The 24,498-nt window shown below is 32.3% G+C and overlaps 2 protein-coding genes and 1 non-coding gene across 7 annotated transcripts in view; 1 reads left to right on the top strand and 2 right to left on the bottom strand.

The window, feature by feature from the left end:
• The window catches only part of ITP (ion transport peptide), a 147,717-nt gene extending 142,299 nt beyond the window's left edge, over positions 1 to 5,418 (top strand). For all 4 annotated transcript variants that reach the window (XM_088236380.1, XM_088236384.1, XM_088236383.1 and 1 more), the window contains one exon: positions 3,755 to 5,418. Coding sequence is in view for 1 of the 4 variants with exons in the window: in XM_088236384.1 (XP_088092510.1) it covers positions 3,755 to 3,866 (112 nt within the window). In the remaining 3 variants the exon portion in view is untranslated. The remainder of the gene's footprint in view (positions 1 to 3,754) is intronic.
• The window catches only part of LOC148274952 (uncharacterized), a 39,856-nt gene continuing 19,761 nt past the window's right edge, over positions 4,404 to 24,498 (bottom strand). For both annotated transcript variants that reach the window (XM_088236378.1, XM_088236379.1), the window contains exons 4-10: positions 22,988 to 23,176; positions 22,158 to 22,273; positions 18,278 to 18,376; positions 18,026 to 18,076; positions 15,462 to 15,606; positions 14,109 to 14,269; positions 4,404 to 12,981 (exon numbers count right to left, since the gene is read on the bottom strand). In XM_088236378.1, coding sequence (XP_088092504.1) covers positions 12,817 to 12,981; positions 14,109 to 14,269; positions 15,462 to 15,606; positions 18,026 to 18,076; positions 18,278 to 18,376; positions 22,158 to 22,273; positions 22,988 to 23,176 — 926 coding nt within the window. In that variant the 3' untranslated portion in view covers positions 4,404 to 12,816. The remainder of the gene's footprint in view (positions 12,982 to 14,108; positions 14,270 to 15,461; positions 15,607 to 18,025; positions 18,077 to 18,277; positions 18,377 to 22,157; positions 22,274 to 22,987; positions 23,177 to 24,498) is intronic.
• On the bottom strand, positions 18,137 to 18,210 carry TRNAI-AAU (transfer RNA isoleucine (anticodon AAU)). Its single transcript has one exon. It is a non-coding gene; the product is annotated as a tRNA-Ile (tRNA).

The following is a 24,498-nucleotide window of genomic DNA, read 5'->3' as shown; positions in this document are numbered from 1 at the left end:
TCTTTACATATTATTTTTAAATACATTTATGAGAGCTTGGACAAATGATTTTTCAAAGATCGAAGAATATTATTCTTCATGCTATGAAAATGGAATATTTCTAAATTAAGTCTAAATAAGACAAAACTGTTAAGGTCTCGTACACGCCTCATATTTATTTTTCGTAAGAAAATTCTTCCTAATTCTATTTGATCAATTAAAAGGATGCTATTCTTGATTTATTTCCGTCAAAACATTGTAAAATAAGAAATAATTTCATTCCGAATTACAACGCTCTTTTCATATTCTTTATTAAATACTTACAATGTTCTACTGGGTTAAGGTTCAATATTTTTTATTATAATTTAACCTTACCACTCCTTCCATCCTTCATCTTACTGATTTTATTTTGTTTTGTTCTTTATACACCTTTTATTTATTTTCTATCCATTTGGGGGAAACGGTAAATAAAAAATAACAATATTTCTGTGTCAACTTTACTATTCCTTCTAGCAAGCTTTCACCCGCTGCAGTGTTCTCCTTCAATACTTATTTTCTTCTGTTCTTTGGCATAATACTTACTTTAGGTCTTAGTGGGAAATTGATTCTGAAGCATCTACTAACAGCGATTTATCAAAGCAGTAAAAAATTGTGGCTCTGTTGGTATTTATTATATTGTTAAAGCTTCTGAAATGAGATCCCAATACACTCATCTGTAAATAATTAATGTAAATAATCCCATTTTTATGTTTCCTAGACTATTGTATATACACAATACTATTTCTTGCACAATAGCTTATTTCCTGAATGTGTTTTACTAGTGTGTAAATAATGTAACGTAAAGTTTTGAGATTGTTTTTCTTTGATTTTCCAGTATCTGTGAAAATGGCATTTTGATCATTTTTCTAAAGTAAAAAGTAAATCTATATATTTTTTTATTGAATTCATATTTGAAGCACTTATTTTGTGGTTATTCATTACAATAAAACAATTGTTTTTTAAACCACTTTTTTTTCTACCGACTGGTTTCAAAGCATCTTTGACAAGTATTTTATTTTTACAGTGTTTACTAAATATTATATCGATACATATGAAGCTAATAAGTCAAGTCTTTTTGTCATATTGTTCTTTTAAATAATAATTTTAAATAAAAATAACAATTTTTCTGAATTCGCAAACCATTTGATACATAATAATTTTAATTTAAAAAAATACACTATAGTCCTTAAAATATAGCTTGATTAGAAACGCTGTCAAACTAATTTCATTAGTGATGAAAAATTACTGATCACTGATCAAATCGATTTTATCAGTTATTTCATGCAACCATGAAACTCTGTTTCCGAGAATTGATATAAAAAACGTAAAAACAAGCCAATTATACTGTGTGTTTAACACAATTATTCACCAAAAAATGAGACATTTACACTTGTTTCATGAACAACATCGAATGTATTAATTTTTTTTTCTATCAATTTACATTGATCAATTTGTCCCATCTCTAACGTTTTTGCAAAATGATGTAATCTTGTAAGAACGTCTTTAATAATTAGGTTTATTTAAGTTTTAAAGCTGATTTTACATATTAATGTTGATTTATGTTTCAAGCATTGTATTAAAAAAATGAATTGACACGCCAGATACAAATGATTTTTCGTGTGTTAATATAAATAACTCCTTTGACGTTACTACAAAGTTATGTCGTCACTTTTTCTGACAACTGTCGTTCTAATCATGTTGCATTTTAAGGACTATAGGTTAAAAGTTATTCAGTTTAAAAATAAAAAATAAAAAATTAGACAACTTGGAAATTTTAGAATTACGAAAACTGTTATAATTTAGTAAATCCATTACGCAACATTATTATTCAATAAAGGATATGTGAAAAACAAGTTTAAATTAATAGTTTTCGGGTTTAAAAACGGATACATACAAAACGGCTCGCAGTTGGCATCACGTCATTTTGACAACACACACATCATGCCTGACAAGTGCGCTTCTAAGTGTATATAAGTATGGCGCGGTAACTTAATACTTGCCGTTTGTCCTATGGGGCGCGAAATGTCTTGTTTTAAGACAGTTAAAAATACGTGTATTTTAAACTTATTGAAAATTTATCTTACCTCGTAGAGCAAAAATAATAATTCCATTACGATCGTAATTTTTATTTTTTTGCTCATTTATAAAAATGAGAAACTGTGAAAAGACAATATTCAGTAAAAATAATTTTGATAAACTGTTAAATTTAATATAATATAGATTTAAGAATATATTTAAAAAGGTTACGGTATGTGTATTGCAGATATGAAATATAAAACTTTAACTTATGTGCCCTTACCCGAAAGAGTAGAAAGATAACCAAATATATATTTTTTGATTACTAAGAAGATTGAAATAGTTTCCAGATCAGACATTTTATCAATGGCTTATGTGAAATTATGCTAGGTACCTAATAACTAACCTCATATCTATTTTATCAATCTTTAATAGTGTATAATTTAACTTACCATATTAGTAGATTATAAATAATTATACTGCTTATAGAGAGAGATATGATAAATACCCGCGACAAGTTATGGTTGAGGAAGTATTTAAGTAAACTAATTTAACAAAGGTAATATGTCTGACCTGTGTTATGCACAATATTACACCGACCAATCGGTACTTAATGCTGAGAGTATTCTATCAACTAGTTGGTTTATTGTGATTTCATACAAACAGGACATACTTAACAGGTGTTAGTATTTTAAATGAGTCCATATTATGAATTGATGAGAAAGTTATATTTATTGAACGGTTAAATGTATAGTTTGGCCGAAGAACATATTTTCGGTATTTCAATAAAACCTTCTTATTGTCTATTTTGAGAAAAATCTATTTTAATGTTTGACCGAACAAAAGTGTTCTCCGGTTTTCCTTTTTCATGTTTAGCTCGTTAAATCAACCTTAGTTCATTTAAATTGTTTCAATAGTTGAGGTTCCGAAAAAAATATCTGGTAAATGGAATTAACTCTTGTGTATGACATCACACTAGTCTACATACGACACAAGACTTGATATATCTCTCTAATTTTTTAAAATTATGAAGTTACATTATTTGTAATCTCCAAATTGATATTTTCGCAAGTAAAATTTAAAAAATATAGAAAATATTTATCCCTGTCATGCGAAGATAATTGTGACTCCAATACTGCAATCAATCTATATAAAAGAGAGCACACAGATAGAATTCATAAAAAGGAAGACAGAGACGCTGTTCTGTGGTTGGTGTTTGTGTTAAAGAGATTCAGTCGTTTATTAGCAGTGAGTGGGGGAGGCACGCATGTAAAATGTCCAGCGTATTTATGATTTAAAATTTATTTTGCCATAACAGGGCTAAATTATGGAAAAGGAATTACTAAATAGTACGTCTCTATGTTTTTTTTATAAATGTCTGCACTTCAGAATATTCCGTCTTTTGCTTGTGGTAACACGATGTTACATCACGGGCACGCAAAGGATTTTTTACCATAGCCTTTTAATAGTTTTTTTCTGACTACATTTGGAAAAAAAAGTATGTTTAGTGAGTTTTTATACATGCTTACTTTGAAACTGAACCTTGGAGAATTTAAAGGGTTTTGTCAGTTGATAAAGATCGAAAAATGAGATGCATTTTTAACTGGTTTTCTAAAAATTTGTCATTTGGAGGGTTTATCAGAAAACCGACGATATTTATTAGTTGATAAAATTTTTAATGTATGAAATGAAACTAATTGAAGTGTTAAATTTATTCCAGGTTTCAGTGTTTCACGACACCGTACTTTAAGGGGTGCCTACAGGCGCTACTCCTAAACGAGGAGGAAGATAAGTTCAACCAGATGGTGGAGTTTATAGGCAAGAAGAAGTAATTCAGCAGGCAAGACCGGGTGATCCTTCAGGCGTGACCGAGCAACAGCAGACCAGACCGAGTAATAGCAGACCAGACCGAGTAACAGCAGACCAAACCGAGTTACAAGCAGGCAAGAACGAGCAGGACCGCGTGATGCTGACAAGACCGAGTAGTGATTAAGGAGCAGTGATCCTTCAGGCGAGAATTAGTAACAAAACGGCAAGAACGGGTGATCCCTCTGGAACAAAGTGATTCATCTTCCACCATCTGGCTGACCATCCTCATTCATTCTAGTCGCAAATCATCCATGCATTGAGTATTATTCATAGATTATATAACTGTAAAAACTAGCGAATCAGGCCATTTTGATCTTAGCTTAATTTATAAATAAAAAAAACACCATTTAAAATGAAAAAAAACTTGTAATATATATATTTTTATAAATAACGTACGTAGGGTTACTTTTGTGACTTGAGTAAGGAAATGTAAATTGTATTTGTGTAAGTATTCCTTTGTAAAATAGAGTGAGTTTAAACTGCTCTTAACTAACAAACTTATTATTAAACTAGTTATTACAACGATATTTCTGTGATTTATTAACAGAATGGTATAAATAATGATAGTTGTCCGTCTGAGCGACGAAAACCAATACTCTGCATAGTAATATAATTATTGGAATATAATTCTGTTCCATTCGAATATAATTCTAAACATACTTGCAACCGTCTGTGCAATTACTTTCCCAATAAAATTAAATATAACATATTTATTATATTTGATTAAATCAAAGCAGCTGAGTTGTTACATGACTAATTTTATTTAGTAAAAAATACATACGTACTATGTTAGCAATTGAATTGGCTGGTCAGTTCCTATTAAGTATGTATGTGGTTTTCTAGCGAGAGCATTATCAAACTATTTTACTTAGGGAGACTGGGATTCTTATGTAAATATCGATAATGTATTAGGATTTGTAATCTGATGTTTTGAAAAAATGTCAAAGTATTTTTGGATTTGTCTACGAGATATAATCTTTGTATAGATGACTAGGAATATGTGCCAACTTTTGATAACTAAAATTAATCATTTTTAATGTTTTTATGTTGTTTTTAGACTTACGAAATTTACAGCATTCCAATTTCAGTATTTAAAATATGTTTCATCTTTTAATCTTATTTATTTATTAATTCGTTGTTTCACAAATAACCACAATTTATTTATTTCACGACCATCACTAGTATATTTTCATGACAGTTTAAGGTGTACAGATAATTAAGAGCTAAAGTCGTATTACATTTTACAAATAGATTTATTTTATTCTGACACACGCAACTTAATAGTGTAGAGGAGACAGTAATTCGTCTACCATAAGGTTTTCACACTCGACTCGAGTTTCCGGTTTTTTAACTATGCAAAAAGTATTATTTTGAAATATAATTTACTAAATGTAATGTGTGTAAAATTACAGAAATCTCTATCGGAATCAATTATTAGTAGGACGGTATTTATTATGCTATATATTTCTTGTGAATGTATTTATCTACAAAATAAACAGCTTTTGCAAAGACAAACTATGTTTTTAGTCATTTTATTACATACAATGTTTTGGGCATGTCCAAATGCTTGCAGACTGGCTGGATTTTCTCCCTAGGGAGCTATTCATATTTAAATTTGTTGCAACAGAGAGGGAAACAATTTTTAAGAAGGGAATATGGAAGTCACGGCATTTACAGCGCCTATGACCCATCATTGGCTAGTTTAAGTGGCCGCATTATGAAGGTTTCAGCTCTTTTACTTCACAAAAGTCAACAGATGGAAGAGTTGAGGAGATGTGTATGTTAAAACATCAAATGGGAGTTATTCATTTTAAAATTTATTGCAACAGAGAGGGAAAACATTATTTTCAGAAGGGAATCCTAGGGAGAAAATCCAGCTAGTCTGAAGCATTTGGACATACTCAAACATTGTTGAATTAACTACCTGGTAAAAGAAGAAGTATAAAAATTGGAAAATTGTTTTCAGGCGTTGCCTAGTAGGTGATTTGGTTCAGCTGGATGAATCTCACCCACATAATAAAGGTTTCAGCTCTTTTACTTCACAAAAGTCAACAGATGGAAGAGTTGAGGAAAAGTGGCCACTTAAACCAGCCAATGACAGGTCATAAGCCCTGTAAATGCCTTGACTTCCACATTCCCTAGTCAAAAATGTTTTCCCTCTCTGCAACAAATTTAAATATTTTATTACATAAATTATTTCGCCCAATACTTTACGGATCTGGGCTTAGAGGGAGATATTTAGCAAAATGTAAACTCTCGCCTTCCACACAGTAGCTAGGCTCTTTAAAGACCTGGGCTTGCGGGGCGAGAACTATTCACGGGACCTGTCACAATAGATCTTCACAGGTCGCAGTGACGTCAGAAGCTTGCGTAGCACTGACCCCCACCACTAAGAATAAATACATTGTAAAGACCTTTCTTTAAGACATTTTTCTTTTATGAAAGAAAGCTGCGTTTTGGTATGTACATCATCATCATCATTCCCTTTCAGCATCTAATGGTGCATAGAGCACTGAATTGGTACACCAATCGCAGCATAACTTGATGTTTTTTGTTTCGTAAAGGTAAGATGATCAGAATTACTATTATGGACCATGAAATATTCCAGTGTAAAAATACCTTTTGAATTCATGACATGGTTGATGGTTGTCGGGAATTCAAACCCGAGACTTCTTGCATGGTAGGCGAATGCGCTGACCATTACACCACATGAACTGAATTACTCTCTTATGATAGAGAAAATCCGAAAGAAGTTTCTGAGATATCTTTACATGAGAGAGTGCGGGTATTATCCTCGGCTCTACCCGACCGCTTCAGGGTATGCTCGGCTACAACAGTTTAAAAACTAGAAGGAATGTGTATTTGACTATACATTTTTATCGATTGTTGCGCGATATGGTCAATAATTCTGAGATTATGGTGAGAATTGGTTTGTATGTTCCTAATAATTACCTAAGACAGCGTCAGCATAGATTGTTTCATATTCTGATATACAGGACCGATCTGCCAATGGTTATGCCTGTTGGAAGGGCTACCGCTATGCTGAACAACATCACTGTGGATGTTGATCTGTTCCATGTATCCAGAGAGGGTTTCCGGAGAAGGATTCTCCTACTATTTTTACAAGTGTCTCTTAACGTATTTTCACAAAATAATATGTACATCTTGAATTTTAGTTTGTAATGTATTTATTATTTTAAATAAATTAATTGCATTGAAAAACCATGAGGCCAGTTAGTTTATAGAAACATTTAAAAAAAAATAACATTTTCAACTAGACTTTAAAAACTGTGCAAGAGAATGGGTTTCAAGTTGTGGTAGAGTAGAGAGCGAATCTCGATCGATTCCTATAAAGTTTAAAATGAGAGAGATAAGATAAATCTAAAAATTCATTTATTGATCATTACTTTAGTTGATAGAGTTCACTATATCATTAAAAAATTATTTTAATTATTAAGTTATTAGAATTAATTCACAATTAAAATTACACTTAATTCACTATGAAAAAATACTAATAAGTTTAGTAACCTAAGTTGGTTCAAAGGATTAAATGTTTTACTGTATGAAAAACTATGTGATATTGGGCAAGAAAACAAACAAAATACATAATTATATAGTTAATAGCAGAATTAAACTAAAAATTTCGTCACCCTAACTTGTAAAACTCGTAATGGTCAAAAATGACATTTTAACATTTTCTTTTAGGACCTCAAATAATTTAAATGTGTGTAAAACTTATACATTCGTACAATGTTTCATTATTTTCAAAAATGTGCTAAAAAAATCCTATGGAAACGGTGCTATAATCTGTAATGTCATGTTACATTAAGCAAAAGACGGAATATTCTGAAGTACAGACATTTAGAAAGAAACATAGAGACATATTGCTTAATATTTCCTTTTCCATAATTTATAAAAACATTAATGTAATTTTTTAAAATTATTTTTTAATTTTTATTTTTAAATCATATACAAAGTATTTTATAAGTATAATACGTTGAATTACATTCCCAAGAGTTACAACAACTCAATTTGGGACATAAATAATATTAGCATTTAGAAAATAACACATTTTGAGAACAACAAAGAAACAAAGCAAGTTTAACACCTTTATAACTAAATATAGCACAACAATATATACGCCAAAAACCTTTTCTTACACAAGCAGAATAAATATATAAAAAAACGCTTTTAAGAATAAAAAAAAAATAGTGAATATACTAAGGGAGATAAGGTCATTAACATCACAAGCCATGCAGATGCATGCATGTTAGGCCTGTAATGGCAAAATTAATAAAAAAATATAATTACGCATAGCGTGGACAATAACTGCCTGATTTGAATAAATGAGAAAAACACATCTGGATGCTGTTGTCACACACAGAACTGCGTCTCTTTCTTTCTTTTTATAAGTTCTATCTTCGCGCTCTTTCTTTTACAGTTAAAATGATTTATAGTTGTAATGGCATCACTTTCTTTCATTTAATTATTCTTCGCATAGAAAAGATAAGTATATTTTTTATGTTTAAATCCTGCATATTTATACAAATTTTACCTTCCAAATGGGGTGTGAAATGTCCATTTGAAGATTACAAAAAAACATAACTTCATCATTTAAAAAAACAAGAGGGATACATGTATAGCAAGTCTTGTATCCTATGTAGAATTGTGTGCCATTACAGGAGGTAAAAATAAAATTGCTTTTAAAAAAATCCCTACGAAGAGAACTGTATTTTACCCTGAACAAAAGCATGTTTGGGACTTACGAGATTTACAAGTTAGGTGAACAATTTACAATATTATCATGTTGCTAATTAATTTATAATTTTTTTCAAAATTTTCTCCTAAGTTTTTGTTTTTGACAAATTTTGGTTCTTTGATTATGTATTTAAATACAAGTTTTGATTTTGTATTTTATTATTGGTATACATACATTTTTGAATATGTTAATCATACAAATATTGAGCAAAGTTGAATACTATGCCTATCTACAATGCTTTACAGTAATTTTGTTATATGTTCTTATAAAACATGTGATTAGCACGTTTATTTACAAAAATGGAAACAGAAATGGCCGCCTATTACAGACTACAGAGTGAAGTTGTAAAAAGTTGGAATTCATAATGCTTATTCTTATTCTTAGATGGGGGGGTCAGTGTTATACAAGTTCCTGACGTCACTGCGACCCGTAAATATCTATAGTGACAGATTTCCATGAATAGTTCTCGTCCTCCAAGCCCAGGTCTATAAAAAGCCTGGCTACCGTGTGAATTGCGAGAGTTCTCATTTCGCTGAATCCCCCTTTCCAAACCAAAACCTGTAAAGTATCAGGCTATTAGGTTGGGGGCCAGTTTCTTAACATCCTGAGGTTTAACCAGTGGTCGCCCGAGAATGAGGCTTCTTTTATGATGTAAAGCATCACATTCACATATATGTGTATAGGTGTTTCCTCATCTACACAGCAGGACCTACATTTAGAAGCTTCGGAAAGGTTCATTCTAGCAAAGTGTTTTTTTTTATCTGCAGTGTCCTGTAAAGGCTCTAGTGATAACCCTCACTTGATTTCGGCTGGGCTTTATTAGGTTGAAAGCAATTCATGATGCTTACATACATAAATAATATTACAAGTGTCTACTGATTACTAATATGATATCTTTAAGAGCAGCATAGATTTATATGGACTATCTAATCAATGATTATAATCATATTATAATATTGGAAAAAATTAAGGAAATTCGTGTTACACATATCACGTACTACATTCATACAATATTTATCTACCATAGTAATATTGAATAAACATAGATATGTTGCTATAATTTGTATTTACTTAAAAATTTATAAGGTTAAGAATTACTTACCTAACTTAAATTCTGTTTTACGGTTTTGATATTGTTTTAAATATTTTTGGTTACATTCAATTAAGATTTAACACTACTTGGCTTCTACTGTTGAATAATGATTGCGAAATCAGAGACTTTAAAATTGGTAGCTCAACACTAACCAGAAGATAAAGAATGTCATGTAAAAATATTTGGAAAATCTCAGTAAATATTTAATACAGATTAAGTATTAATGTAAAGCAGCTACACAAGTTTATATATTTTTATGCTGATAATGTGATAATTTGCACATAAATTTTACAGAAAAAATGTACTTAATTTTACAAGGGTTATTGTGACTTACATTAATTCCCATATTATTGTCAGATAAAATGTATAGGCACTGTTAAATTATGAAACACTAAAATCAAGTTCATTTCTTTTTAGTTTTACTACACTATAGAACTACAAAGCCTCTTTTTTATATTATGTAATCAAAATAACAATAAATTTTCCCTAAGATTGAAAACATTCACTTAAAATTCATTAAAAAACACGTTAATTACTTACAAGCCATTATAATGTTCAATTTTGTCGTCATTATAATTTTTCTACGTTGATTATTTGAGAAAGCTTTGGAAAAGATAGGCACATTTTGTAATAGTAATCTCTTCAGTCAAAGTATTAGGGCCTTGAATAAGTTCTCGCTATTTCCCAACAGTTGATGTTATCTTAGCCTTTTTACATCAAAAAAACTATGGCCAATTTCATCGTGAATCATTCATCCTTCATTGGCTTGGAATGGCAGTATATTTATGTTATTCCACCGAAGTGTAAACAACATATATTTTCATAGCATTAAAAACATGCCGAATTTGGTCACAAATGGGTTTCAATGCTTTAAAAGTAATGATTTTGAAGTAAGAGATAAAGAATGCACCTGGCATACCAAAAAAGTTTGAAGACAGAGAATTAGAAGCATTACTCGATGAAGACCCACGTCAGACCCAAAACGAACTGGCAGAATCATTAGGAGTTAATCACACAACAGTTGCCAAATGTTTAAAAGGATTAAGAATGGAAAGAATATTCGAAAGCAAGGAAATTGTCATAGAAATTGAAGCCGAGAAACATCAAACGGCATTTTTTCGCATTTGAACAGCCACTCCAATGGCAGAAAAGCAAAGGTTTTTTGCATCATATCGTGACTGGTGATGAAAAGTGGGTACTATGATAACCCAAAGCGTTGAAAGTCATAGGGCTAGCCTGGCCATGCATCAACATCAACGGCTAAGCTAAATATCCATAGTTCCAAACTCATTCTCTGTATTTGATGGGATCAGCTAGGTGTAATGTATTATGAGCTCCTCAAACCCAATGAAACCATCACGGGACATCGCGTGACGTTGATTAAAATTGAAGCGTTTGAGCCGAGTTTTGAAGAAAAAACGGCGGCAATATGAGAAAAGAGATGACAAAGTAATTTTGGGGCGTGTCAACGCTTGACCACATGTTGCAAGGCCAGTTAAAACATATTTGGAAATGCTTGAATGTGAAATTCTACCCCACTCGCCCAATTCATTGGGCATTGCTCCTTCCGATTGTCACTTGTTCCAATTGGTGAATCATGGCCTGGCTGAGCAGCATAAAAATGGCTTGATTCGTGGATTATCTCAAAAGATGAGTCGTTCATTGGAGATGGTATTCATATGCTGCCTTTTGGCATGGGATGCTTGCTAGATGGGAGACAAAAGTCACTAGCGATAGACAATATTTTCAAAGACATATCCTTCACAAAAAAAGAGCGAGAACTTATTTAAGTTCCCAATATTAACATGTTTGGTCATAATTAAACACAAATATAGTTTGAAACGTTAACATACCTAAGGAATGACATCATCATCAGGTTTTTTTCGGAAATTTTGACAAGTCTGAATTTTAACTAAGATACCAATTTACACCTTCAAAACAACCATTTATTTGAATGCCTAGAAAAGCAGTTATCATTCTTCTGGAGACCTAATGTAATTTCAGTGTTCTAGAATGTTTTTAAATTATTGAAATAGCATTGGATATGGCAAATTACAAACAGCGTATTATATTTACTGGCCTGAAGAGGATAATTAGAGGGTGAAAGCGCTAATTGGTAAAAGATATTAAATTTAAAACTTATATTCAAATATAATTAAGACCAATTAAAATGGTAATGTATACAACATCTCACAATAATCACAATAGTCACTAGAAAAGTTTATTTACATATAAACTATTCTAGTCAAAGGTAGTGTTAAGACTTCCATGTGGCTCCTTCATCTGACAAAGTAATATTGGATGATGAAGTTAACAGTAAAAAGAAAATACATACATGATTTGATAACATACTATTGTACAGATACAGACATGGATGCTAGGATACATAATTATTAAAGGTCAGCCTTAAAAAGTATCGATAATATTTATTTATAAAGTTTTTTTTGTAAGTGTAAAAGGACATCTTAAAATTAATTAACACACGGTGTCAAAATAATCATTATACAATAATTGTTTATTTATTTTACAAGTTTCAAGAAGAAAATTGATAATTAAAATAAAATATTGAATAATAAATAGTCACATAATGTGAAAAAGTTATTAAAATGTCATTACAAGATAAAATATTTTAGAAATATAGGTATATGTTATTATTCTGAGAAATCTATAGCCTTAAACATGTAGTAGATAAAATAACTGTAATTCTTGTTAATGAACTATTAATATTATTATTTATTGGTTTTATAAGTCAATAACAAAAATAAATAAAAATCTTAGAAGATGTAAACTCACAATGAAAATGGACAAAAATAAGTATTTCAAATTTTTAAAAGGATATACAAATCAGATTTTATTTATAAATAACAAAATATTCTTGATTGTAAAATATAAATTTATTATTATATTTTGTAGAATTTGAGACTAATATAAGTGGACTTGGAAAATAGTTAAATGAAAAGAAAAATTTCTGAAGTCATTTTATGTTTATACAAAAGGGCTATGATAATTATTATTATTGTATTGTCTTGTCACATAACCCGTAATAATTCAATAAATAAATCTATAATGGAACATATTGGATTGGGTTAATTTTGAGTTTGTCAGAAAGCTCCTTGCAGGAGTTGATTTGATTATCGCTGTATGGAATTACACCTTCCTTGTCTGTTTTCTTTGCCATCGCTGCTGCCTTATCTCCAGCAACCAGCACGGGTTTAGAAGGATCCACCTGAGAAATATAAAATTCAATAAAGATAGACATCTCAGATACAGATAGACAGAAATAATCATTTCTAGGGTTAGTCACTAGCTGATTTCAGTGACATTAGCATCTCAAGGAGAAACTCCAGCCCTACGGGAAATTGAATACAATAAATGTTTTCTTGCGCACTGTAAAGATTGGAGCATTAAATTGTACTGCAAAGTTTCCTGAAAATGTACAAATAAAGGTTTTTTTAAAAATTTATTATTATAAGTTATATTAGATGTAGTTCTCATCAGGCTCCATTTACTGTAATATAGTGTGAGGTCTTGAAGGGGGAAAGGAGAATGGTCAGGCGGCTGGCGATGGATAAAAAATATTTGGAAATTGATGCGTTTTGAGAAGATGGCATCTTTTCATAACATCAGGTAATCGCGTTTCTAATAGGAAAATACCACGTGGTAGTTGATCGCCTTATTTATGAATTTAGGTTTTGCATTTTTATGAAATTTAGCTCAAATGAATAGTCCCATCGAGATACGTGGCCAAACTATATTACTGTAACAAAAGTACAATTCTGACTTGCACGAGACTTTTCTAAACTGATTTTGTTATTTAGGTCAATTTCAGGTTGCCACGCTGTGTACTGATCATGAGAGAATAATGGCAAAACAAATGCAACTGTTAATAAAAAATCCGATTGCTGGTTTTAAATTTACCAACATTGAAGTAGATAATATTAAAAAAATATATCGATACAGTTATGAATCATAGAAACAGCATTTTTGCCCTTTTGGAATGTTTAGGTATTGATTGAAATTTCACATTCAATACTCATTTTTAAAATTATCTTGGCGGAAAAAAGACGAATGTGGGTGCCGAGAGCTTATCGGGTTGCCTAGGGTTAGCTCAAATCTTAAATCAAACCCTGTTTATATCTCCTTTTATTTGATTAAGGTATTCTCAGCAGGATCTCTATGGTTTGTACTCTCCACCATTACTTCGACATAAGTATGTAGGACGTGCATGGTGCAAAATGTGTCCGATCCAAGATGTAAATAAATAGATTTGAAAGATTTTATTATTTATTGTCACACTTTACACCAATACACTACATAGATTCAAAAGTAATATAGATATTCTAGTGCACTTACTGGTTCCAATTCTCTCAGATGGCCAAGAAGATCACTCATCCTTCCTTGGAAGCCGGGAGCAAAGCACTCTGGGTTCATGGCGATGAAGCACTGTCCCAAGTTAGCCTCCCCTCCCACTCCCTGGTGAGACCAGCTCCGGATATGGTGTCCGTACAGAGAACCTAAAGTGCCATGCAAAATAAAGTAGGGAATAAAACCACCTGTTATATCATGTGTTCGTGATGGAGTAAGGTTTATCTTTATTTGTCATGTTTTGTTTTTTGTCAAGAATTCATTTTACGCCGTTTTTGTCTTTTTTTTGCCTTTTGCCTTTTCCTGTTTTGTTAAACAAGCATTTGTCAATATCAGGACATCATACTTTAGTCTTGCCTTTGAACTTCTATCAAAATAGAAAAAAATATGTAATTTTATATAAATTGTTTGATAATTTTCGGCATAGGGACCAAATATTTGTTAAAGAAATTCCATGACAGTTCCTTTTGATACTCATCTTCAGAGATGCTAAAGTCATCATCTTTGTGCGCTTGCTGATCTACTACCTCAAAGTATCAGATGGCAACATGAAGCCTAATACGAATATCAAAGCAAAAAAATTGTGCTCAATTTCAAGGAATACCAATACTGCTATGATTTTGGGGAATCCCAATAATACTACTTCTAGGGACAAGTGCTCGCACATCGTTAGTGGGGCCTTACTGTACAATTAATACGTAAATGCTGTATTACATTAATGGGGGCAAAAAATCTTTAAAATGAATAAAACATTACAATAGGTTATAAAAATATGCATATTTAAAAAAATATTTTATGATAAAAAGTATTTTTAAAGGTTAAAATGTATGATATTTTCGTAAAAAAACTAATCATTTCCATCAAAGGAAGAATATTATAATATTTAGTAAGAAAAGTTGATTTAGTAGTGTAAGAAAAGTAGAATATCAGTTTCAAACATTATTTTTTGCAGCTTTCATAGCATTGATCTGATGATACAACAATGTACCGTAGGTGATATTGCAAATTGCAATACCATGTAACCTATTTTTTTAAATTGAAATATTTTACTGAAATAAATTTGCTGTAGGGAGCTGTTTGTTTTAAATTATTGCTATTTTTACTCCAAATAATGATAGTTTTTCTGATACGCCAGCAGTATTTTTGGCCGATTAAAATCGAAAGTAATATACAAACATAATGCTTTATCGGTTCCCCTGCCAAAAAATTCAATTCATAGTTATGCAGTATTGCAGTATCATCGACGACATGTATAATAATAAAATCTGAGTATTGATAGAAAAACAAATTATTGTTAGGTTTGTAGAAAGGTTTACTAAGTGAAAACATTATCATAACTACCAGCTGACACTCCACAAAGGACTTCTACCATAGCGCCGAGACCGTATCCTTTGTATCCTGAAGTTGTTTCAGCTCCCCCGACTGGCATGAGGCAGCTGGTGGCAAAGGCCAGATCAGCATCGGTCGTTATGTGCCCATCAGGATCCTAGAACCACCATAGGAGCTTACTGAATAATTTTTAGTTGGTAGGTACTTCAATTTCAGAGAGAGTTTATGTGCTTGAGGAAAAAGGTGCGGGCTCTGTAGAGTTTTAGAGGAAAAGTAACAAAAATGTTTTATCCATCTTTTTACCATGGCTTGTAAAATCTAACATGCAGGACCCAAATCCTGACAGGTCATGGAAGATGCATGAGCTTCAAGCAATCCCAGAGCAACACCCGCCCTTGTGATGATAATACTTCCTAAAATGTTACTCCCCAAAATATCCCCCATTTGCTGATGCATTGCCCCTTTTTTGGTTTGCAGAGAATGCAACTGGAGTAATAAGTTATAATAAGGACTTGTCAAGAGAGGTAAAATTATGCATATTAGATATAGTCGAAGCAATGAAAGGTATCAATGATGGCAGGACACCAAATGCCAAGTTCTCTTCAAGTGGATCAGAAGGTCTGATAAAAACGATAACAGTCCGCCATCTCCTGGCGAGTTTTCGAGGATTCCCTGTCATGAAAGTAAATGTGCAGAATTTCATTAAACAGGCCATAGCTGAAACATCTCACCTGATACTAGCATATATTATAAATATAACTACTAAAATAAAAATAAAAATTGAACTTAATTTAGGAATTTACTGAGATAAAACACACCAACTTCTTCCCGGGTAGATTCCATAAAATACCTTGGGGTTATCATTGATGGGAATTTGCAATGGGAGGCTCCGGTTCAGTCACTGAACTCTAGGTTGAGAAAGCTGTGCCATCTATTCTGCTCTGTTAGAGACATTCTGGATATTGACACTCTCAGAAGTGTGTATTTTCCTCTGTTTCAATCCACGGCAACCTATGGAATAGCTGGCTGGGGGGGTTGTGCGGCATCCATTTTCAAGCCGCTCATAATTTCACAGAAATTATTTTTGAGAATAATGTTCCGGTGCCCTCCAACATACCCGTAGAACAGCTGTCCCAATAAATGAAAATGCTGGATATGAGACAACTGTACCTAAAAGAAGCACTTACACACTTCTGGTCAAACAATAAGTAGAGGTCTCAGCAAAATGTCCATAGGAGGTTTTCTCAAAGCATAACTGGTGTCATACCAAAAAACCCGTAAGACTTTTGCTCAGAGACATCTCTCATTTATCGCTCCGAGAGTGCTCTCAAGGACAAAAATTATTTTTAAGAAAGGAGTTAAGGACTGGATTTTCCTTAGAGGGTATTTGAGTAGGAACCCCTTGATGATTTTCCAAATGCTTGAGTTAACGGTTAACCATATTGATGTGCCATATAAATGTATTTTTTAATATTTTTTATAATTATTTTTTATGTTTCTAATCCTATATTTGTGGTGATATACTCATGTGTCTGTGTCATATAATTGCTCATCCCATCTCAACACAGGACTTTTAGTCCCATGGAGTTGGGGTTTATTGTCTCAAATAATGTACAATAATCTTATGTATGTAAATAAATAAATAAGTATATAAATAAATAAAAGTTTTTTTAAGTAACACATAAATAACTATCCCTTTGAAGTAAATATAAACCTTGTACATTATAAGCTAGGTAAAAATGAATATAACTCCCATAAAAAAATATAAAAAAAGGTGCAGGGGGGGTAGAAACTCCCTACTTCTGCTTGCTGCAATTTTCTGTGATGTCATTGTGAATGGAGAATTCAAGGAACTTAGTTAATGACGGCCATTTAATGTTGATCTCGCCGAGCTAACAAGGCGATATTGTATTTGGGAAGTACTCTTGATCTCTCCATCCCTAGTAAGCGTACTTCTCAGGAAAGATATTTGAAGGAGGCTGAGCCGGTAACACAGTAAACAGTGCACTTAAATCAGCCTATGGCGACGCCCGTGGTGTAATGGCTGAGCCTCACGTATAGAGGGTTCCAGGTTTAATTCGCGGTGGGATCACACAAAATATAAGTGAATTTCTTCAAGCCTTTGTTATTTTTTATTTTATTTGCGAAGTTTCCCGTTACTGGAAGGCTTTGGGAGACCCTGCTTTAAAGTATTAATTTGTTGTTTCTCTTTAGTGACATCAGATGTGGAAATAAATAATATTTTATTGTGGTAGTTTATTTGGTCTTGCACGCGCGCCATCTGTGGTCAGTAATATTGTACACAAAATATTCGCGTCTTAGATAACCTCATCTTATCCAGCGTGTTACTTGTACAGTAATTTTCTCAACATCTTGAAGTTTATGAAAACAGAATTTATACTCGGCGTAATTTTTTTTATTATTCTACCCATTGATTAATTAATACAACTGTATTTATTAATGTAGTGTATTAAATCAATTATTCTACCATTATCTTATCTCGTCTAGACGGATAATATGCATTAAATCAATACATACGAAATCATTATTAAAAAATAAGATTTTATTTAACATACCTGTGCCCAGCCTTCTGGAATCGGTTCTCCTTTACGTCTTTGGATTTCAATCTAAAAATAAATTTAATTTAAAACCTCAATAAATAAAAAAATCCAGAACATAAAGAGATGTGGCCCATGAGGGGATCGAACCCGCGACCTTCGCGTTATTAGCACGACGCTCTAACCAACTGAGCTAATGGGCCGATGTTGACGAGTGTCAAAATTACAATATAAAAATTGTAAACAAAAATGTTGATTGATAATAAATACCTTTCCAACAGCTACAGCTGTCGTTGCCATATCTAAAAGGAAGCGATCTCCATTTTCTGCTGGGGCTCCCATAGAAATTGGATTTGTACCCAAAGCAGCCTGAAAAAATAAATATTGTAAAGAGCAGTATCTCAACAGAGACGAAGGAATGATTGGGGAATGTGTAAATCTAAGTATTTACAGGGCTTACGAGTGATAAAGCATTTAGTCAAAGCCATTTTTTTCACTCAATAAAGAATATTATTATTTTTATTATCAGTTGAATTTTTTTACAACACAACAGGCCAGAAGGCCCAATTACAATTAGTACAGAGGTGGATAACAGCACAGAATGCTTTATGCTTGAGAAAAATCACATTTAATTTTAGTGTTCTCATCGAGAATCGAACCCGGAGCCTTCCGTGCGTGAACCTTAATACCACGAAGGCTGCCATATCGCTATAAAAAAAATTCACCAAAATGTCAACAGACGATGTCAATTATAAGAAAGTATCAAATAATGTGAAAGGATCCCTTCTTTGAGATATACTCTTATGACTTCTGAAAACGAGTAGATGTGGCTTCGAATAGGGTTTTATAGTAAATTATATATTTTTCCCTACAAAAGTTGCAAGTTTAGAAATAAACTCAGTTTGAAATATGCAAGCCTTACTTATAAATCTAATATAAAGTTACGCCTGGGCATAGTGGTAGAATAAAGATGGAAATACCTTTCTTATTCTACCACCATAATACGTATGGTAATCCCCATCCTTATTTTAACACTATGCCTAGTTTATGAGCAAGGCCTTATTATCTAATTTTAAGAAATGTGTTTTAAATAAAAACAATTAATGTAAAACGAACTCCTTCTCTAAACGCAAGTTTTTACTCTATTTATTTATGTATTTCGAAGTTTGAAAATGTACAGAGTTTATTTGTTTCAGGTCCCGACTAGCTAGGAAATTCCTGTGTTTAGGAAGGACCTTCTTTTTTAGATGCATTTTTTTATTTATTTCATTAAATGATGCTTAATACATTTAAAGAATAATAATAACATTAAAAATAATCAATATAAATATAAATTAGAAAACATGCAGGTAATAATAATAAAATTTGAATCTTAAATAGAAATTAGTAAATATACCATTAATAGTTAAAAAATGAGACATTAATTATTAAAAATTTGAAAACATACCGATAATAATAAAAATTGAAGCATAAAAACAAATTATTAAATATAGCATTTGTAATTAAGAAATTAAACATAAATATAAATTGGAGAACATACCGATCATAACAAAAATTGAAGCATAAATATAAATTTGAAAATATACCGAAAATAATAAAAAAATTAAAGAACAAATATAAATTAGAGAATATACCATATATAATTTAAAAAAATAAACACACGTGTAAATAATAGTAATAATAAGAAAAAAAAACAAATGTAAATGAATAAACATAAAAAGTAAAAAAATAATAAACATAAAAACAATAAGGAGATATTTGGCAATTAAAAGCAACACAATTTTAAGTCATGAAAATAATTTACAGGATGTAAAAGGACTATTATAGAGGTAGGTAGGTTCGGCCTCGTGGTGTAGAGGTCAGCGCGTTTGCCTACCATGCAAGAGGTCTCGGGTTCGATTCCCGATATTTTTAAAGGGGCGTTTTCACACTAGAATATTTCATAGTCCCTGGACTGGTACCTGAAGCGTAAAACTGATCATCTTACCTTCATGTAACAAAATTGATCGAGATATGATGCGATTGGTGTACCAATCCAGTACCCTATGCAACATTAGGTGCGGAAAGGAAATGATGATCCATAACTCATGTAAATAATAATCATAAAATTTTTTCTTGCTAAATACGACTTTATATATTTTTTTAAATAAGAGAGACATATCAAGTTTTAGACTCATGTTACGTCATAGCCACAAGAACGTGGATGAAAATGAAACAAACAAATAAATAAATAAAATCGACGAATATACATAAAAGTATACATACAGACTAATACTTAACCCATCTACAACGGAACAACTATGGATGGCTTCAGCCAGACGACAGAATTTGATTCAGGATACGGCACTACCCGATGTAAGGAGTACCGCTTTACCCACCGTTAAACTACTGGGAGTCTTCCTTCATTCTGACCTTTCTCTTGACGCTCAAATTAGTAGAACGATAAGTTCATGCTTCTACCAGCTGAGACAGATTATATGCGTACGCAAAAATTTGCCGGTTGATGCCGCCCGTCAATTAATAAATGCGTTTGTAGTGTCTAGAGTCGATTATTGTAATGGTATCTACGCAGGTCTACCAATGAATAAAATGACTCGCTTACAGTCAGTATTGAATGCCGCAGCGAGACTTATTTTTGGAATCTCTAAGTTCAATCATATCACTCCACTACTTCGGGAATTACACTGGCTACGTTTACCACAGAGGGTGGAATACAAACTCTGTTGCCTTATTTTATTTATTTTTTATTTTATTTTATTCAGAAAACATACAGTCATACAAAATAAGTATTAAAAGCAACAATTTTTTAACATAAAAAGACCAATGAAGTTTTCATAAATTAAAAAGATATAAACATTAAATGTTACAAAAAAAAAAAAAAAAGAATTTTAAGCGAGAAAAGAATAATTGTTGACATTTGCGTTTTCCATGGAGGTAATAAATTAAAATAAATAAAAATACCGAATGTACACTCCGCGCCATCCACGCACACACATGAACGCATATATAAAACATACACAAACATATACATTACATGCGGCACATATACATAGCATAAACCACTCAAGATGCACATTCAGCAACTATCCCAAATAATCGACCCCATGAAGAAATTTTCCGTACAAATGCAACGTGCAGTTAAAAATGTCTACATCAATACTGAGTCCATTATAATTTCTACAGGTACGTCTTATGAATGAATTCGAGGTATAATTGTTTTTACAAGTTAGTACATAAAAAAGGGAATTTAATCTAGTATAGCGAAGAGGACAACGGAAACCAATATTTTGTAAAAGATACGGCGAATCAACTATATTATTGAGAATTTTGAAAAGAAATTATGTGTAAGTCACTGCACAACTCTGCTCCAGAATATCTTAGGGAACTCTGCATTCCAGATGAATTAGCTTACAGACATCTTACGCTTAGATCAGCTACATCAACGTTGAAAGGAAAAGTTATTATACCTCTATGCAAACAGCGCACTAAATTTGGCGAACGCGCATTTGCGGTCGTAGGCCCTACGGCATGGAATGCTCCCCCAGCAGAGGTCCGAAACTGTGAGAGTGAAGTGATGTTTCGAAAGAAACTTAAAACCCGTAACCTTAAAATCATTTAAATAAATACTTAGCATGTGGCGACAAAGTACATTATATTTCTTAAATTAAAAAGTAAAAATTAAATTTATACCTTTATATAATCACTTTGTAAAGCGCCCTTGAGGTATTATATTACGAAAATGGCGCTATATAAGTTATCCATAATTATTATTATAATTGATTCGTACTTTCTGGCACAGTTATTTTCGTCTAGTTGAAAATGGACGCAAAATAGTTACATTTAAGTTATTTATATATACGCCCAATGGGCATTTTTAAGGACATATTTATGCATATAAAATTATTATTAAAAAAGTAGAAATACACAATGCTGTATAGTAGACTTGATGGGAGTGGAAGCGGGAGAGGTGTTTGTAATTGAAATTGATTCAGTGAACGTATGAAAGAAGACAATTTAACATCTGGATACATTACAATAACGCTAATAATTATTTTAAATGCAGGTAAACTTAATTTAAATTAAGAGCGATTTCTTAAGGGCTGTAAAACAAGCGTGGTGGTTATTTGGGATGATTCGTGTTGCAAGTCACCTTTTTGCTGCGCGTTGGAGCCATCAGAGGAGAAGTGTTGGTGAAAGACATGCCGACCAGACCTTGGGCCAACGCTCTCATGGAGTACCAGCCGGCGATGCCGTAGTGGTTTGAATCTGGCGTCAAAATACGTCCATTAATATCAGATAATTACTCAATGTGTATAAGTCATGACTATGGACAAAGCATGACCCACTAAATAGTGGACCAAAACATCTAAATACCAGATTTTTGTATAAATTATGCAAAAGACTGTTTATGGAATAAAAATAAAGTGGTTGGAATACAATTTGCATAATATTTCACGTTCATTCAAGACAGGTATACATCATGTCCCGAAATTCTGAGATTTCAAATAGTTGCTTTTTGAGTTAAGAAGGTGTGATTTTTTTGTTTCATTTAAAATGTCAACTTTTGACCTCTGTGTAAAGTTATTTCTCAATAAAAAATGTGTTCATTTTCTGAGAACGACAACTTACATTATATAATATGTACATACATAATTATTTTGGTTATACCAATTATTAATCCGCAAGTGTTCGTGTGCTCATATTTTTTAGATTTTTTTTTTAATTAAAAAAAATGTTTGTCTTATGCACGAGACGGAGGCTCGAAAATAGATAAAATTCGAGCATATTAAACTCTTCAGACACGGTAACTGAATTTGTAAATCATAACAACATTGGTAAAATGTATATTATCTTCATTTACATGAACTAATTCGTAAAAAAAATATTTTATAAAGTTGTTCAAAAGTAGATTATTATAAAATACAATGAATTGGTCGTTACATCCATCATGTCAATTTAATTATTATTTTTCAAACTTACGCTTGGCTACTACCCAGCCGACCCCAGCTGTCTTTGCCTTTTTGATGGCGAGGTCCATGCAGAAGTCTCCAACAGTGGCTCCGAGGGCACCGCCCCCATCGACCCAAGCAGTGGCTTCAGTCTCCTTCAGGATAGTCGGAGTTGCGGAAGGATGGCAAGCTCCAGTCAAGATGTCGTTGACATACATAGCTATTGCAAACACCCAGAGGAAATTAGCCCAAAAAATTGTGGAAACATACATAATTTAGATTCAGTAGTAAAATTAATTATTCACCAAAGCAATTGCAACAAAACTAACTGCGATCTTACATGTTCAGTACTTGATACAACAGGTTAAATTAAAGACCATATTAGTGAACTAGAGAAGTTTCGTGGTCTGGCCCTGAAGAACCGTGTTTAACTTATATTATTAACAGATCTGGAATATGAGGTCTCGATGCTGGCAGCGCCTGGCCAAAGAATCTCGTCAATCTGGGCCACGGAAGAGTCTACCGTAAAAGCTATGGTTTCCTAAGAAAGCGGTGAAAGCGTCACTGATCACAAAATTTCAAATGATTTTGTAAGAAAAATGCGAAAAATTTGAAATTTGCACTAATTTTATTTAATGCTGCAACATCGAGGGAAAACATTTTTGAGAAAAGATACTACAATCCAGGCATTAACAGGGCTTATGACCTGTCATTGGCTTGTTTAGTTGGCCACTTTCATCATCGTCATTCCCTTTCCGCACCTAATAGTGCATAGGGAACTGCATTAGTTCTATTATTATAAATTTGATTTTTATTTCGTTTTTAAATATCACTTAAACTATAAACTTCACTGTTAAATAGAAATATAATTTTAAAAAATGTAAACAGGGGCTAGATTTCTTACTGTCCATGCGCTCTGTAGCTGCAAGACGTGATATTATCTAGCTCCTATATATCATAATTGCTATATCATAATTGGAGACGAGGAACTCGAATCCCAACCGTCCATGCGCTCTGTAGCTGCGAGACGTGCTGGGATATTTATTTATTGTACAGCGCCCTTGAGGTGATTTTCACAAAAATGGCGCTTTATAAATTATCCAAACATATAGATCAATTCGTTGTTCTCATGACCATTAACGAATTATTTAATTATGTTCGTCAATTGTAACATTAATTGCAATCCGAAACGCAAGAACGACGAAGAAGCGTTACATAATGATTACCAAGTATATCACATGATTTTTATTAGTGCCTATGCATTGTGTCACACTACGTGTTCCCATTACTACTCGTATTATTTAATATTGTGAGGAAGAGGATTTGACAATACAACAGGTGAAATAATACTCGTATAGGGCAATAATCTTTGCTAAACGCTGTATAAAACAAAATACGCAGCAGCGCTGGGAGGATCATTACCGCGCTTCTTCTACAGGTAAAATCACTAAAATGTTTTTCCCAACGCTGGCTGATGCAGCAAACTTCCGTCGTCGTCACCAAAGTACTTTCGAAACGACCAAATTTTTTACCGGACACGGA

This window comes from Micrasema longulum, unplaced genomic scaffold (genome assembly GCF_059751315.1).
Source record: "Micrasema longulum isolate JH-2025_06_02 unplaced genomic scaffold, ASM5975131v1 h1tg001547l, whole genome shotgun sequence".
Taxonomy (NCBI): Eukaryota; Metazoa; Arthropoda; class Insecta; order Trichoptera; family Brachycentridae; genus Micrasema; species Micrasema longulum.
Note: the sequence above shows the minus strand (reverse complement) of the source record. Positions and strands in the feature narration are given on the sequence as shown.